The 18,055-nt window shown below is 36.0% G+C and overlaps 3 protein-coding genes across 3 annotated transcripts; 2 read left to right on the top strand and 1 right to left on the bottom strand.

The window, feature by feature from the left end:
* Positions 1-131: 131 nt before the first annotated feature.
* Positions 132-11,041, top strand: Asph (Aspartyl beta-hydroxylase). The gene is made up of 18 exons (XM_053760081.1): positions 132-285; positions 417-526; positions 602-790; positions 938-1,047; positions 1,811-2,044; positions 2,185-2,439; positions 2,913-3,057; positions 3,392-3,534; positions 3,617-3,728; positions 5,492-5,569; positions 6,036-6,125; positions 6,202-6,323; positions 6,395-6,725; positions 7,242-7,342; positions 8,322-8,556; positions 8,946-9,051; positions 9,248-9,958; positions 10,240-11,041. Exons 2-18 carry the CDS (start codon positions 475-477, stop codon positions 10,388-10,390), a joined length of 3,165 nt encoding a protein of 1,054 aa, XP_053616056.1. The 5' UTR covers positions 132-285; positions 417-474; the 3' UTR covers positions 10,391-11,041.
* Positions 11,042-11,656: 615 nt separating this feature from the next.
* Positions 11,657-15,269, bottom strand: NKAIN (Na,K-ATPase Interacting). The gene is made up of 5 exons (XM_053760334.2): positions 14,999-15,269; positions 14,760-14,897; positions 14,465-14,545; positions 13,737-13,986; positions 11,657-13,538 (listed from the first exon to the last, which is right to left on the bottom strand). The coding sequence occupies exons 1-5, from the start codon at positions 15,050-15,052 to the stop codon at positions 12,808-12,810; spliced, it is 1,254 nt and encodes a 417-aa protein (XP_053616309.1). The 5' UTR covers positions 15,053-15,269; the 3' UTR covers positions 11,657-12,807.
* Positions 15,270-16,335: 1,066 nt separating this feature from the next.
* Uch (Ubiquitin carboxy-terminal hydrolase) lies at positions 16,336-17,939 on the top strand. The gene is made up of 3 exons (XM_053760458.2): positions 16,336-16,485; positions 16,578-16,976; positions 17,076-17,939. The coding sequence occupies exon 3, from the start codon at positions 17,082-17,084 to the stop codon at positions 17,772-17,774; it is 693 nt and encodes a 230-aa protein (XP_053616433.1). The 5' UTR covers positions 16,336-16,485; positions 16,578-16,976; positions 17,076-17,081; the 3' UTR covers positions 17,775-17,939.
* Positions 17,940-18,055: the final 116 nt, after the last annotated feature.

Here is an 18,055-nt window from a genome sequence, read left to right as displayed (position 1 = left end):
ATGTTCTTATTCTTGCACTTTAATTAATATGGAGCAATTTATTTTTGTGGAAGATTTTGTTATATCGATCTGAAAATATTTTTATACACGTATGGTAACAACAAAGTTTAAACTTCATTCTCATAAAATATTTCATTATCGAAGCCGTCAGGCAGATCAGACTGATTCATTTAGTTTCTAAACGTTTCTATCTGATCTTCTCAACCCAACTTCTCAGCTGTCTTCGCCGTTTATTTTTAGGTTAAATTCTAAAATAAATTCTGAAAGCTGTGGTCGTACATTCATGTAGGTTATTTTAAAATTTCAACGTGCGCCAAACCTTTCTTTATTCATGAAAATTGCGCATTTGGATCCTTGTTGGTCTCGTGTCGTTTCATTTGCAAATTCATTGTATTGTGATTCCATTGTTTACACAGGGTTATGAAACAATAAGAGGATCTCCGTCGCCCACGGAGCGCCAAATCGAACTGAACCATGTCAGGCGACGTACAACCAAGGAAACGCAAAGATAAAAAGAAAAAAAAAGGTAAGGATTGTTTTTAATTAATACCAATAATTAAACTGAATATGTATGTTATTGATTTCATTTTTCATTTTGTAGATGAGTTAGGTGTAGAGGAGCCACGAGGGACAGCTGCTGCGCTAGGGGACGGCGATGTGTTTATCCATTCCCAGCATGATCATGGCACTGGAGGCCACTGGTGTGCAAAAATCATATTCTTCTCATTGCTTGCTGTACTGGTCACCCTTATTGGATTAATTATACTGGAAAATAGAGGACTAACTGAATGTAAGTATATAAACTTTAAAGGTTATTGTTGTTTCTTTCTATCCATTTCAATTTTAGTGTTATTTGACTAATTATAATTATTGTAAAAAGGAATGTTCATTCCAAGTGAATTCTTAACTAATTTCACTTAATTTTGTTATGGAATAGTGGAAGCAAATTCTGTAGAGTCACGATATTCGGGTGTTCTGGAGGGCTGGCTAGAAGATGCACCAGATGATGATCATCATGATGCACATACTCTAGAACTGAACCATCCTGTAAGTTTGTTTTTTTTACATTAAATTTTTAAATAGAGTACCTACTTAAAACTAATGGTACATAATTATTAGAGAATAATGGCCAGACTTGAATATAATTACCTAGTGGAACTTGATTTGAGAGAATATTTTGAATATATTTTTTTTTGTTTAATTGATATTGACTACAATAAGTACATCAATTCATTAAATATCCTTCATAAACTAGATAGTATATATTCCCTTATGTCACCATTCAGTGAAACCATTTTTTTTTTAACTCTGACCCAACAAGTTTTCAGCAGTGGCAGCACCCATGGTGTTCACCATACTGACAGTGAAGTTGACATTATCAGAGTATAAATTCACTAATTCTATTCTTTGTTAAAATTTTAAAATGTGAAGATTTAACAGCTTACCTGATCTTCTTGGAAACTTCTTTGCCAATTATTTGCCAAGGCTTTGTGTCCCTACACATATCGTCGCCTGACACGCCATCGATGAGAGGATATGGAGTGGTCCTATTGTATATTGAAGCCACACGCCAATTGGTCTTAATACAGTCAGTGCAAAATGAATATTGTAAATTTCACAGCTGAATAACAAAAAAATTATGCCTCAGTGTTATATTTTTTTAAACAATATTATTTTTATAACTCATGGATCGAAGCTTCATAAGGTTCAGCCCATGAAAATTTTCATGTTTTAAGTAACTATGATATAAAACAAAGCAAAACACAAAGTGAAAAGTATAAATCTTCAGCCATATAAACTACTAATTTAGGATGATGATGAAGATGACCATGGACATGATGATAATAATGAAGAACTTGAACATGATCAAGATGAACATGATGAAGAAGATGAACATGATGAAGAAGATGAACATGATGAGGAAGGTGATAGTGATGATGACCATAATGAAGAAGAAGATGAACTAGATCAGAGTGAGAATGATGATGATGAAGATAGTACTGAAGAGCGAGATGTTGCAGACAGCCAAGAAGATAATTATGAGGTGGGATACTTTGAACATGTAATTGGATTTGTTACTAAAACTTAACAACAACAACAATAAAAATACAAATAAAAATTATGTTTTTTTTTTAAATTACATTATAAATGTTTGTAATTAGCTCTTACAATTATCAACAACAGGATGACCAAGAAGAAGACCACCAAAGAAAGTACTATGACGACGAAGGCACCGAAAATGACGATGTTGAGAATGATGATGATGAACTGCAGCAAGTTGATGATAGTGAAGAAGCTAATAAAGGCATTCAAGCTGACGGCAGCAACGAAGATTATGGAAATGATAGTACGGAAAATGAAATTAATGAGGAAAATGAATTGAATAATGAAAGTGAAGAAGGCACTTCTCAGGGCGAAGAACATGCAGCTGTTGATGAGGTTCATGAAATAATAAATGACGCTTTTGAATGGAAGACTTAAATATTTTGTTTTCTCTTTATTGGCACTAACCGTTTTACACTACTGAAGCTTCCGTTTTAAATTCTAAATAAATGTAGAATATTGCAGTCTATGTGATGTTTAATAATAAAATATGTATTTTCATATGCAATGCATGTACTGAAGTTATGAGTGAAATTTAAATATCTGCTGGCTATAATTTTTTGTGTAATCTATGTTTGATCAGAATATTATGTTTTTACTAATATTTTTTTACGAAACTGAAGCAAAGTAAGCTTTGAGAGTTCTAAGTTAATTTTGTATTATTAGTTATGAGCAATGTCATCATCCCAAAACTTTTCAGAAATTTATAAAAGTCCGCGACTTTTCGTTAACTTCCGCCTTTTCTTGAAGTCGTTTAAAATGTATTTATTTTGTTTATAAATCTTAAGTTCAAATTAAAACAATTACAGGATGAGGAAGAACACGACGAAGAAGACGAAGAAGATACAGAAGTAGAAATAGAAAGGATTGAGAAAGAAATCGATTTAGAACCGATATCGACTGAACTACCCGCTCTACCTGAAGAGAACGACGATGATAATGATAAAGAAGAAGGTAAGCTAGCATAGTATCTAAAACCATTTTTCATGTAGACAATATATAACATTAAAGGGTATGTGAAATTTTGCTTGATTTTCTTGCGGTCCGTGAACTGAAAAATTTTTTGGTTTGGCAACATAACAAATATCCTCACTTCGTATTAATAATTTTCTGGAGTCATAGATTCCACGAGAAAAAAGTTGCGGGCATCAATTTTTATTTCTAATTTTTAAAATTATAAAGAGAAAATATTTGTATTGGTTTGTAATTAATAAAATCAAAAATTAAACTAAAAAAAAAATGTTTTGAAGCAAGTTACGAATAAACAAAATATTAAATATTTATCTAGAAGAGTCTACCGAAGAAGAGGCCCATGAGACGGAGGACGACGGCGTGGCTCCTGAAGACTTGGACGATGACTTCTTGGAAGACGACACTGATGAACCGCCCATTGAACGCATCACCGCTCCAGTAGGGAAGCCTTTAATTGAAGTATGTATTTGTTAGCCGCACACTAGCGCCACTATAGCTAGAATATATTATGACCTTATATAATTCTGTACATGTAACGCAGGTGGAAGAGGAAGACTCCTCCGAGAAGCCTCCAGACACGCTCGCCGACGAGGAGGAATACGAGAAACAACAGGAGGAGAAGAAACGCGAGGAGGAAAAGGCGTCGACCCACAGTAAGTGCTCCAGCTGTTTATTTTCTGCATGCCTGTAGTGCTTGCCTTATTTTACGCCTAAGAACCCGGCTCCATTGCTCCGTCATTGCTCCGTTACCTCTCCGTTGTTTTACATTAAGTGTATCTACAGACGTCAACGCTGCGCGCAACGCAGCATTGGTGTTGGACTCTAAGTATCGTTTCACCTTACGGAAATCAGTTAAAAATTTATTAAGTAAAGTTAAATGGGTTTTGAGGAAACACATCTGTAGAGGTGTTGTAGTCTGTGAATATTATTATTCTTATGGAATTTATATTTATTTACAAATATTGTTTGCTAAATATACCTACACGAAATTATATATTGCAACCTAGTCGATATTCGTGTTCAGTCTAATGAAAGAGCTAACAACGCTGGACGTTTATCAATCAATCACCACTGTTCGGTTTGGTTTTAGTAAATGTAGTTCGTTAAAAATCGTTTCCTACTCATGAGCACGGATGTGGCGCCGCACGTGCATGCTTTTATTTCATACTAATATTAATGTATGTACTGCAATGCTTATCCTGTGATTTTGTGAAATACTCTATAGTCCCTTTACGCTTTCCTGACAAAATATGATGCAAACGTATCATTGACATGATTTAAAAATTCTAGTCAGTAAACATATTAAGTACTAATACATATTTTAAATTCATGATATCAGTGTTCATTGGTTAACTAAAATAAATTATCTGCGAAATTCGTGTTTTATTTCACACCTTCTGCTCACTATTTATTTGGGTTTAAGTTCTTGAGAACAGAATATTTTAAAAAAGAGACGAACATATGAACGGATAAAAGTTCCAATATACAGTTGTTACCTAAGATAAATTAGGGTAAAATAATCAAAATATAATTCACAATAATTCTTATTTCAAAAATTACAAAGTTTCGTTTTCGCTATTATTTTCTTGGTTTAAAATGTTTTTTCTTTCATTACTCACTTACTTTTATTAATGTTTGTATACTGTTTTATTATTCAAATGTACTTATAATTTTAATATAGCTGTTAAAAATACTCGCTTCTCCATCGTATTATTAAACAATTGATAATAAATAAATAAACTCGTGTTGAATTAAATTATTATATATGTGAACTTTGACTGAGCATTTTTTCAAAAAATTGGGGCCTTAGTGATGCCAAACTAGTCTTACTTTCCAGTGTCAATTGCGCTATAAAATTAATTTTTACATTACATCACCATATTATAGAAATTCAATACAGTTACAGCCTATATATAAAAATACTGTACTGTTTTTATTAAATAAAAATGTATCCTATTCTCCTATTGAAATACATTACATTTTATATTCGTAAAATCTAAAACATGATCAGTGTTACATTCATATCGAATATATTACTGTTGTGACGCTAGCTGTTGCGCACAGTTCCGCCCGCGGTAGCCTTCATTTGATCTTGAGTCATTACTACTACCTACTTCTATTACAAATTTCATCAAATTCCGCTTAGCAGGTTAGTGAAAGGTTGACAGATTGACTTTTACATTACATTATGTGACATTCCATGAGAAAATAAACCTTATATAAGGAAGTCGTTTAAGCCGTTTGAGTTGCACATCTATTATTGTAGATGCACATAATTCATCATAAGCGAAGCCCTCCACTTGTATCTTTTCCCGTTGAAAGTCACATTAGTAATGTAGTGTGTAACGTAACAGCGATGTAGCGCGTCAGTTGTAGCCTAGTGGATACATAGGTTAAAGCAACGCGTGTATTGCAGTGTGGCTGAAGCTGTTTGTGGGCGGCGCGCTGCTGGTCGCCACACACGCGGTCGTACGCCGAGCCACTGCGCCGCGCGGTGCGTACCTACCCTTAACATATATACTGTCGTCATACGAAAAACAAAACACATCTGACATTTTAGAAATAACTTTATTTTTTTTTCGAAACAGCAATATGTCTTTTTCCCGCATGACCGCAATATATATATGTCAAATTTAGCCGATATACTGCATTGTCAATTTTTCCTACAATTTTAGTATGGAATAATTACGTAATAAAACCGCATTACTAAGTATGAATAATGTAATATCTATATATAATTAATGTATGTTTAGGTAATTTGCTAAGCTTTTGACATCACTTTTTAAGTAGGTAATAAATATAATAGGGTCTAGGTACTATGGATACATGCTTGTTGATAATTAGAAAGCGCCGACTATATTTTCGCATTATCGTTGTAAATCCAGAACCTTTGTGTTATTCAAAGAAAAATAGTACCTAGTGAACTGAAGACATGCCAACTAAAAACTTAATATAAACAGACACGCCAGCCGAAGAAGAAAGAAGTGATAGAGAAGAAACACCTGTTGTAGATCGTCGAATGACGTTGATTCCCGAGGAACTCGTCTCCGGTATGGTACATTCAGTTATTTCATCAGTTTATTTGTTCGTCGTATAACGTTCTTAAACCTAAACTATTTTGTACAGTTCCAAGAATCCCTGTGTCACAAGATATAAATATCCAAAAAGCTCCGGTAATAACACAACAAACTCCGCCACAGGAGGAAGACTATGGGGAAGATGATGAAGATACACAAATCGAAGATGAGGTAAGTGTGGTTATGCATTTCAATATACAAAATTGCTTTACCTGACCGTAACCAAGTATTTTTTATTTTAGGAAATCGAGGTTGTACCGTCTGCTCTAGATACTGAAGATAAAGAATTGTATAGTGATGAAGAAGTTGAGGAAAAAGATATTGAAGTAAAGAAGGAAGTTCCAAAATTGAGCGCTCCGAAACCGGAGGAGAAGGTCGATGAACCTGAACCAGAGCCTGAAGATGACGACCCTGATGATGTGGAGATAATCGATGACGAGCAACTCGAGGAAGAAGTCGAAGAGGATGAAGATGAAGAAGAAATATCGGATGTCGATGATGCAGAACTGTTGAGTCGATTGGAAGCAAAGTACGGCCGTCTGCCCGAGCCCGAGAGGCCTGGACAAAAACCTAGTAAAAAAGAACCAGTGGTGTTTGAGTGTCCCCTTTTAGCCATTGCTGCATGAATCCAATTTTAACAAATTAACATTCGAACTTGGCTTGACTAATACCATGTGAGTTAAGTATTTTGATTGTGTTGTTTTTATAGGTCATACTAATTCTATAATTAATGAATGTGAGTAGAATTTTCGTAGATAACAATCATTCTTTACATAAAGTATGTGGATAGCGTTTACTATGCGACTTCTTTAGATATATCTAACTTGCCGACAGTGTTCTTGTCTAAAGCAATACTTTTAAGCATTAAGTGCGACTGAGTTATGTCCATTAATTATTATTATATATTAATTATCATCTTACTTAACACTATATTTTCCTAGTAGGTCAAAAACAGATTGATAAGTTTTTAAAAGTAAACTTTTAAGTTATTGTTGCTAAATCATGAAAATAACCAAGATTTCCCATGGACCTTTACACACTAATGGTATATATTTTCAACAGTAATTAACGGTTGTACTTATTGTCCAGAAGATGGCGGTAACAGCGTCGTAGAAGACGAATGGCCGGGCGAGCCCAGCGATGCGTTCTGGAGACAGGAGCTAGACTCCGCGGAAGACGACCTCCGCCGGGTAAGTATTTACTCTATCAAATAGCAATTTTTATTCGACAAAGTTCTTCGTAAAGCATATTTATATGAAACCTATTTCCATAAGTATGTATTGTATGTCTACGTACTTAAGATGTCCTATGCCGAAGAGCAAGCCAGTTAAATAAAAACACAAACATTGTATTTAGAAACACAAACATTGTGTTTAGGCATTACCAGTGTCTCCGTCATAGAAAAAAAAAGTTATAAATATTTTATTTAGGAAAAACTGTTTTTATTGAAAATTAAATTAATGTACAAAATTTTGTAATGCATATTAGAGAATCAAAGATTAAGAGCCTGTTTAACCTATCAATAATATAGACTGGGCTAAGTAGTAAAAAACTTCAGGTATATTTATACACTTAGTTTTTCTGACTAATTACGCTATAATATTTTATCAGAAGTGGCGAAACAGGCTGTTAATGAAAAAAATATGCATGTTCGGTTTCAGGGCTGGCTGGACTAACTTTATTTTTAATTCTCATTGCATCCCCCCCCCCCCCCCCCCCCTTTGCTCGTTGTGCCATTTCCCTGTGCGGTCGGTGGCGTCCCGGACTGAGAGTTGCGCCCGCACCCCGCGCACCTCTCCCCCGACACCTCACCGACGCCATTCTATTACCATTTCATATTAAGTATTTTTTAATTAAGAGACATTGTCCGAAATGCCTTGCCATTATAGTTATTGGATGTAAGTCCACTTGACGAACGTTTCAAAATTAAATATGTAGAATGTCCTTGAATTTCTCTTTTTTATTTTTTTGCTTAAAACAAACATTTTGACAACTTTTACTTCATAATTTATACACATAAACATTTATACACCTAGTCATTATTCACTCTTGACATTCATCGCGTTAATTTTAATGTATGTAGCATTATGATAACTGGGCAATCCGGGCAAGCGTCTAACTGCACGAGTGTGTAGCGTGTCGTGTGTGAGTGTGTACTAATGTGCGGAGGGATCGTGGGCGGCGGCGGCGGCGCGGGCGTCGGCCCCCGAGCTGCGAGGCAGCGGCCGCGCGCGATGGCTCCGCGCCCGGGCCGCAGACCTCACAGCCGAGGCCCGCCGGGACAACAAGCAGCTTGGCCTCGCCATCGCAGCCTACCTCGACTTGCTCAAAATGAATGACAACCTCTCCGATGACAAATTGAGACAAGTGTCCGCGAGGGCGCTCGACCGGATCATATTTAGAGGTGAGTTTTGTTATGGTCGTCGGAAATCTAAATAAATTTTGGTAACTTCACTACTTAAAATACGATAAAAACAAACAGAAACAAAAGTTAACGTAAAATTATGTAAAAAGTCAATATCGTAAAAAAATATAGAAAATTTAAAACAGTCTAAATTTAATAAATGATCTGTATTGCATTTAACATAGTAAGTAGATTAATATTTTTCAAAAGGTACAAAGGTAAAAGGTTACAGGTTAGAACTATTTAGTTTCATTGATTCTCATTGGAATATGAGATGTCGAAATTGATTAGGCTACTCTGTTCCTTTGCTATTCTTTTACGGTTTACTGTCTATTATTCGTTGAAAGTGGGCGCCATCCATTTGTAATAACTACAATCTTATATTACAGGAAATTATTTGAGTGCTGAACCAGTATATAGATTACTGATACGACGGTTTCCAGATGAAGTTGCCTATCGAAATAATCTAACGATTTCGCTCCTTATGGCTAACAGGTACTTATATGCCTCCATTAAGTATTCACTAAAAGTTTAAAAATATTATCCTACTAAAGCTTTGTAAAGGACCTGAATTTATTTTTTTTAATCATTTTTAAATTTCAAACAATCAATCAATCAATCAATCAATCAATCAATCAATCAATCAATCAATCAATCAATCAATCAATCAATCAACCTTTACTGTTAACAGGGCTGATCTAGCAGAGGAGATACTCAAAGAAACCCTTAAAAGGTGGCCAAACGACCGAGTCGCTTTAGCACACTACGGATTCGTTATGAAAACCCTGAGAAACCGCCTGGAAGAAGCCGTGGAGGCATTCCAGAAGGCTTTAGAAGACGACTCGGGACCCGCCAACGAGCCACGATTTTATTACCACTTAGGCGACGCATTATTGTTATTGGGAAGACCGGCCGAAGCTCACGAAGTTCATAAAAGAGGAGCAAAGTTAGGACATTTCTTATCTCCGGCGCAACGCTCACTGTACAACGTGCCGCGGCTGAAGAGTCGGGCGTGGTGGAACATCGACGAAACGCCATACGCGAAACTGGCGAACGCTTTAGAGAAAAATTGGAAAGAGATCTTAAAAGAAGGGGAAGCGGCTAAAGCTCTTTACGAGAAAGAGAAAGAGGGATTGAAAGAGCGAGGCGATTGGTCGCAGCTAGATTTATTTGCGCGGGGGCAAGAGATACCTAATAGATGTAAAAATGCTCCGGTGACTTGTTCCATAGTGCGGTCTGAACCCGCGGCGGTAGGCTGTCGCCGGGGACAAATCAAGTTCAGCGCCATGGTGGCGGGCACGCACGTCCGGCCGCACGTAGGGCCCACCAACTGCAGGCTCAGAATGCATTTAGCTCTCAGCAATACCAGAAATACCTTTATAAGAGTGGACCAAACTGTCAGGTAGGATAATCGTATTCGTAATCGTTTAATACATGAAATTATATTGCCGTTAGTGACTTTTAATACTTCATACGAAAGTGATACATTTACTATGCTTGGTTTAACTGTAAATCTTCAGAACATATTTAGTATTTTTTTATTTTAATTCATACTAATTAGGTGTATAATTTATTATGGGCCGATAGTTATCAATAAAATAATTACATATTAAGACAATCCCATAATACAAATAATATAATATATCTATTGCATGAATAAGTATAAGTTTCGTATCGTTACAGGCAATGGCAAACAGGCAAGGTGTTCATGTTCGACGACAGCTTTGAGCACGAAGTGTGGCACAACGGCACAGGCACCCGCCTGGTGCTAATCGTGGACGTGTGGCACCCAGACCTCACGCGGGCGGAGCGCCGGCAACTGCCTGCCATATGACGCATGCGGCTAATGAATTTGTTACTTAATCAAACTTAAGTGTTATGATTTGTGCATGTGCGAGTGTAAGTGCAAGTGTTATGAACTAATCAGTGCCTGTCCAGATCGTGTACTTTTATCAATAATCAAAATGCGAACCGAGCTGTCGGCTGTACATCTATCGGCAAACTGTTCGCCTTGGCGGCCTCAAAGTACATTGCTCAAAGTAATGCATTGAGTTAATAGTGAAATTGATAAAAATAGGTGCTAAATAAGCTTTTTTTTGTATTTCCTGTTAATTAATAATGTGTACTGAGGCAACTTTAATCGTTAAGATTGTCATCATTATTTTTTTCTTTTTGTTGATTTATGCGTGTCATGAGTGTAGTATTGTCATAGCATTTGTGCTAAGTTGCCCTCCTATTATTACATATACTGCATGCATATACTGCATGGTTGACGTTACTTATTTAATCAATTGAATATCATCAACACATTTTATCAATATGTAGTTTATAATATAATCTATTGCATTTGAGTTTAACAGCATCAGAACTTTTGGTTAAAATATTTATTTGTGATATATGTAGGTATTTGGAATTGTTATGATCGAAATCATGTCGGAGTGTAACTTTAAGAATTATTGTTATCTAAATACAGTCTTAATACTCACTTACATTTTTCTTCAACATCTAATGAACTTCCTATTTCCTATTATTTGGGGTTGGCACAATGTATTTTTCTTCCATAATTTTATATTTCCTATAGTCTGATCCCAACACCTGATATTGTCCCTTCCTTTTTCTTTTAAATCACCAATAATATTAAACGAAGGGAAAAAACAACATTATGGACACACATGAACATCTAGCAATAAAATCTGAATCTAAGCAGGACGCCATGATTGCTCATGTACGCTGATGATATCGCACTGTCGGATGCAGTCAGAAGATAGGTGCGCCGCGCGAATGTGTGGAAGGCGATGACAGTACGTGACCCGCAATGTTGCAGATCCCCGCCCCAAACGTACGGACTAATTTAAATATCTAGGATCTGTAGTGTGCACGTCCGGGCACATAGATGCGGTGACATCAAGGCTCGCATAGCTGCAGCTTGGTCAAAGGGGCGGGAGCTAACTGGAAGTGGATGCAAAATAGTAAGAAAACGGACGCTGAGCTTCGGAGCCAAGAGTTCCAACGACTGAGGACAAAAACCGGGAAAACACGAGATGAGAGAGACATACCTATACCATTATGCAACTGAAATTTGAAATAAATAAAAAAACAGTTTAATATTTTTGTAAGTATGCAGGTATATTTGGTATAAAATTTGTCAAAATATCGACTCAAATATAACCTTCGAGAAGTATAGTCTATTCTTAATCTAATAAAGCTCATGTAGTAGTTATAATAAGATAATGATTTAAGACACAATATAAAAGTTCAAGAAATGAAAAATATTTGAATAAGTACATCAATTAAACTTATCAATCTTATTGGACGGAATGCCTTAATTTATATGATGATAGGTACCTAAATATTATTATTATAATTGCGAAAATACTGTAAATACATACTGTATCGTGTTTATATTAAAATAATTTTACGAAATAGTTAAAAAATCACAAAAATTCGGAATAAGTAGTACAAAACAACAGTGCAAAAACTTAAAAAATAAGTAACTACAACCTGTCATTAATTGGAGTCAATTAGTTCCTTATACATTATAGATGTTATTAAAATTACATTTTACTTTAAAGCTACGAAACACTTTAACAATACAAAAGGGGGAATGTATTTGATACATAAATAAATAACAATTATGACTTAAAGAGATTCTTTAGTACAATACCGAATGACAATACACCTTTAAAATAAAAATATTTTTGTCAAGCTACACTTCGAGATAGCTTCATTTCGTAAATTTATTGCATTGGCTTCCGACAATATTACGTACATAAAATACGCGTAGTTAAGTAAAAAATATAAAATTCAATATTACCTAACATTACATTTTTGAGCTTTCCTGTCTTAATTTCATTATTTACTCATCTTTACATCTTCTATCAACTAAGTTTCACTGGAATAAGGCACATTAATATGAATCAGGGTGGGTTTAAGGCGTCAAGTAAGCATAAACATTCCATCCGTCTCTCCAGTTTTCTTTACAACTTACATTTGAAATTCTATAAAATAGTGTCAATCAAACTTAGATAAAGATTCAATTCGAGGCACGGACCAAAGGCATACGCCTTATAGCTAGTTTGTCCTATGTCACCTCTGCATAGAGGTCACGCCTTCCTTTATTTCATTTTAGTCCAAACCATGGCAGAACTTTCCCGTTCAGCTGCTTCAGCTCCGATATCGTCACACAACTTCTATTGAAGAAGTGGCAGTATGGCGTCTCCTTTGTTTTTGCTTCATGAATTGGGTCTTATCCTAAGGCAAGACGTGGTAGGGGTCATTGACGGGCTGGTAGGCGGGCGGGCCGGGGGCCTGCGGCGTGGCGCGCGCGCTGTAGGGCGGCGCGGGCGGCGGCACCTCCCACGCGCCGCCCGCCGCCCCGCTCACCGCCCCGCTCGCCGCGCCATACTCAGACTCACACGGGGACACTGTTTCCATCCGAGGGTCATAGTTCGATGCGCACTCGTAACCGTGACCAATGTTATCATAAGACACTACATTCGTATCGTAATTTCTTGGTGGTGGATCATAGCCCCTCGTCGGCTCGTTATATGGTCCCGCAACGTCGTACCCTGAGCTTTTGCTGACACGTCTTACGGTGTCAAATCTGTTAGTGTTAATAGGAACTGATTCCGAAATGGGATACTGTTGCGGCGGGTCGTACGCATCTTGAGCCCGAGACATCGTTTCCCTTTCGGGCGCGTGATAAGAGGCCGGGCGGGCCCCGTGGAAATTAGAATATGAGGAATGTGCTGAAGTGGGACGCGAGCTCCGGGATTCCCGCGGCAAAGACGATGCCGAGGCCAAGTACCCCGCGTTTCGGTATGAGCGACGAGATCTGCGGACAGATGACCCGGCTCCACGCGAACCAGATCTACGTTTCACTCTGCGCGGTGTCATAGGTTTTAATGAACCTTCACTTACTGTTGTTTCCGTTTGACTCATTTCCATAGTATATACTGTTCTTCTTTGTAAAGTGCTTTTTTCTGAAATCAGAAAAAATCCATAAAAGCTAACTGAGTCATTAAAATCAAACAAACTAAATAAACAAAATTCAGTCAGTGGATAATTAGTAACAAATAAGCACATGTCATTATTTTACATATATGTAATTCATTTCATATAAAATTAGTGCTGTTACCAATACATAGCGCTCTGGAAATCAAAACCTGAAAAATAATTACCTTGGTTAGGTTTACATTTTTTTATTGATTTAATAGCCAAAATTATTGCTAATGGTAAGGTGGCGGCTGCTAAAATAGCCCCTACACTGGACTGCCCCAGCTCTACATGATACCATGGCAATAAACAACCATCCACTCTAACAGGCCTCCAAGTGCCTGGAGTCTCTTCTCCCCATATTGGCTGGCATCCCCATCCATTGGTTTCCCACCAACTGACACTCTCTGTCCCCAAGGATAGGAGGCCACTTTCCTGTAAAACATATAATATGAAAACAAATAATATGGATTTCTGCAAATCTTATACAAGCCTCTACCTACACCACTCTTTCTTGAAATATGGACTGGCCCTATAAGTGATGATAAATGATAAGAGTACAAAACCCAAACTAAGATATGCCTGAGATAAAAATAACTTTTCAGCCAAGCAAAATATTTGTGTTAAATTTATTTGTCATGTATTTTATAACTCATCAATATATTTATCTCTTTACACTATACAATTATATTTGAAATATTGCATTAGTGTAGTTTTAAGTATATGTCAAAAAGTTTTCATGGGAATACAAGTGGGCAAAGTCACAGACAAAAGCTAGTTACAACATATAGGATAGGAAGGTCAAACTCTCTTTTGTTGAGCCTTTCATAAGCTTGACATTAGCTAAGTTACCAAATAGTGGAGTCATCAATTTAAAAGTGATTTATAAAATAAGTAATCATATTTTACATACCCTGTTAAGTGATCCCAAATTTAAATAATAACATATGAGAAATGCATTCCATGTTAGCCACATAAAACTCCAGATTGAATACTGTAAACAAATACAAAAAACACTTAAAAATTATCTTCTCTAGACAAATGTAGGTATTTGTAGGACTGAACATCAAAATTATTTATACACAGGGTGTCCCAACACCCTGTGGGTTCATATTTTTATTATTTGGAATGTGGAGTGTCCAAATAAAATACCTACCAAAAATGCATTTACAATATAGTTGAAGGTATATTAATTAGCTAGAACTTACAGCTATAAGGTAATTGGTTATGTATTGAACAATCCCAAATAATCCAAATATGATGAGCAACAAGTTCATAAAGTTTGCAATAATTGGCAGCCACATATACCCTAAAAAGTCGAAAACCTGACGTTGTATAGTAACGATCTGAAACAAATGACTTGATATGAAAAAATAATTCGATTTTCATTGATGATTCAATGTTATTAGTTCTCTTCCCTTTGAAGTGAAATCGAAGGTTCTCATACCATATCAAGAACGCATACTATCAATAACGAAGTCCTTAGTCCGCAAATAGCCATTGTTCAAAAGGATTACAAGCATATCACTATACTGATTAATTAAAATAGATTATAAAGAATATGTCTTGAAAATATTTCATTTTTACAACTTGCACTTTCACGAACTACATGAGGACAAACAACTCCGCTCCGCAAACGAAACGAAACGAATCAAATTACTGTGCTTTTGCTTTGCTTTGGTTGGTTGGACTTGATTTGATTGACTGCTGGCTGACTGAGCTGACTAGTGTTGGCCGCCCGCCCAAACGTCAACAATCGATTGCTTGAGATAAAATTATAGTATCGATTACCAATTTTTTTTTTCAATACTATTGATAAAAACAACACTTTAGGTAGTTTTGCAATGTGATGTTGTAATTTAATCTAATATTGCAAATCAATACTATCGATAGTCCACTCGTCTTCACGATACGATAGTATTGTGCTATCAATAGTATTCACAGACCAGTGATAGTATTGCTTCAAAATAGCCATTGATAGTATTATCGACAGTATGGCTTTATCAATTGCTCGTCAACGCTAGAGCTGACTGACTGACGAATAGTGAGAGAGGCATGGAATTAATAAGTACTGGGAGTAGGTAGGTACTTTGTGAGGTACTTTTTCTCATTTCCGTCTGAACATTGCGTTTATTTCCAAAAAGGGGTTTGGGTAATTTTTCTTGAACATGTGGCGTATTTTTGTTTTCAGAAGCCAAGGATAACTATAACTTTGAAATAATAATCCTATTTTGTACTACCCATGAAGCTATACTCTATAGTACTCCCAAAAACATTAATGCAAGGTACTTACTATTGCTATTTCGTTGATCGGTAGCCTGACGTCTTTTTCTTTACTCATTACGAGTCATTAAATAAGTTTAACGTGTATAGTCTAACTTTACTAATATACCTATTAAACCAACCGGTCACAGATTACATTATATAGTATGTTCACAGATATAAGAATATCTCTGTGTGTCTTATACTTTTCAGCGTGCATGAAGGAGAGATTGGGATATCGATGAAAGAGATAGCAAATGCATATAATTCATTGGATAACAAAAATATTGTGTGGTAAAGTACTAACTTACATACATTTTTTGTACATTAGCTAGCACCCACAGATATCAATTTCTATCTAGTACAATGTTCTATTAACTGTGTACCTATCTAGTAAGTATAGGGCATATTACTGCACTTATCCCGACAGAGTACAACGCTGTATCTGTGTCGATTAAAAAGTTTATTTTTGAGTACTTTATTAATCATTTCATTATGTAAGCATTTGTTTGTGAAAATATACAACAATGAAGCATATTCGGGTATATTGGGAAAAATCGTTTTTCATAAAATAAAAAACGTCGAAAACTATGGGATACGCCTCACGCTGTAAAATTTTCGAGCCAGAAAAGTTCACACGTGAAGACTTATTAAAATATGGACTTCATACAGGTAAGATCTTCAGTCAAAATCAAGTCTAAATCAGTTTATACAGTTGACCAAATAATGCATTACATAACCTAAAATCGTGTTATTATTTTCAGGATAATTCACTAAATCCTTCTTTTTTCCTTGAAACTCGCACCACAATTGCGTAGAAGATATTTTTGGTCGTAAATCTGCAACAATATTGAAAATTGGAGCTTTTTGCCTGCATTGGCAATGTTTGTGTACCTCGTTGTACCAGTAGTGCCATCTACGCTGAGCTTTGCGTAATATTGAATCTGGTTAGCACCAAAGATGCTGCCTGGACGAAATTCCCGTACGGTACTAGTCATGTTACCTAGGTACCTAATGTCAAAAAAGTCGATTCGCAGCAGGAATCAGAGAAAAGCAAATATTTTTTTTCTTCGTGCGGTGACTAGTCAATTTCCTTATTTATTGATTTTTCCGTGATAGGACAATTTATTGGAACGCTTTCGCATTTCGTATTTAAAGACAAGGTAGGTCTTTTATTACTAAATATAAAGTTGTTACGAGACTTGAATACACCGGTAAAATAACCTCAAGCTTTCAGTTACTATTATATTTCTCTTTTATAGACGAAAATGGCGACTGAAACTCTTGTTCCCTTGGAATCGAACCCCGAAGTAATGAACAAGTTTCTTCAGAATCTAGGTGTCCCAGGCAACTGGGCTATAGTAGATGTTATGGGGCTCGACTCTGAAATGTTATCATGGGTGCCGCGCCCAGTAATTTCAGTATTGCTGTTGTTCCCTATATCTGAAAATTATGAGAATCACAAGAAGAAAGAAGAGAATAATATTTTATCAACTGGCCAAGAAGTTTCCAGTAACATTTTCTACATGAAGCAAAATATTAGTAATGCTTGTGGCACTGTAGCTCTTGTGCACAGTGTGGCAAATAATTGTGATAAAATTGAGCTTTCAAATGGCCCTATGAAAAAGTTTTTGGATGATGCCAAAGGATTAGATGCTGCAGCTCGTGGGGCTTTGTTAGAAAAGACTGAAGCTATTATTAATGCCCATAAGGAATTGGCTCAAGAAGGCCAAACTACTACACCAAGTGCTGATGATCCTGTTAATCATCATTTTATTGCTTTTGTACACAAAGACGGAGCTTTGTATGAATTAGATGGTCGAAAGGCTTTCCCTATTAATCACGGACCAACAACATCAGACAGTTTGTTGGAAGATGCTGCCACAATATGCAAGGAGTTTATGGCTCGTGATCCAAATGAAGTTCGTTTCACGGTAATGGCTTTGGCAGCGGCTGATTAATTAATTCTGTGAAAAGAATTTGCTTTCTTACTCAAATTGTCTGTAGTCTTCAAAGTAGTTTTGCTACTTGCTTTAAATGTTCGGACATAACTTGTATTTGATACTAAAATGTGCATTGCAGGGCAAGCTTTTGTGATAAACTTAATAAAGTAAATTATTTTAAAATTTTTTTTTAATTTGTTAACACCTTCTGTTGGCATATAATATTATTAATGATCTTTAAATAGATTTTTAGCATACTAGCACTTCACAATATTATGAAAGTCATAAGCAAATTATAA

This window comes from Plodia interpunctella, chromosome 2 (assembly GCF_027563975.2).
Source record: "Plodia interpunctella isolate USDA-ARS_2022_Savannah chromosome 2, ilPloInte3.2, whole genome shotgun sequence".
NCBI classification, from domain to species: Eukaryota; Metazoa; Arthropoda; class Insecta; order Lepidoptera; family Pyralidae; genus Plodia; species Plodia interpunctella.
Note: the sequence above shows the minus strand (reverse complement) of the source record. Positions and strands in the feature narration are given on the sequence as shown.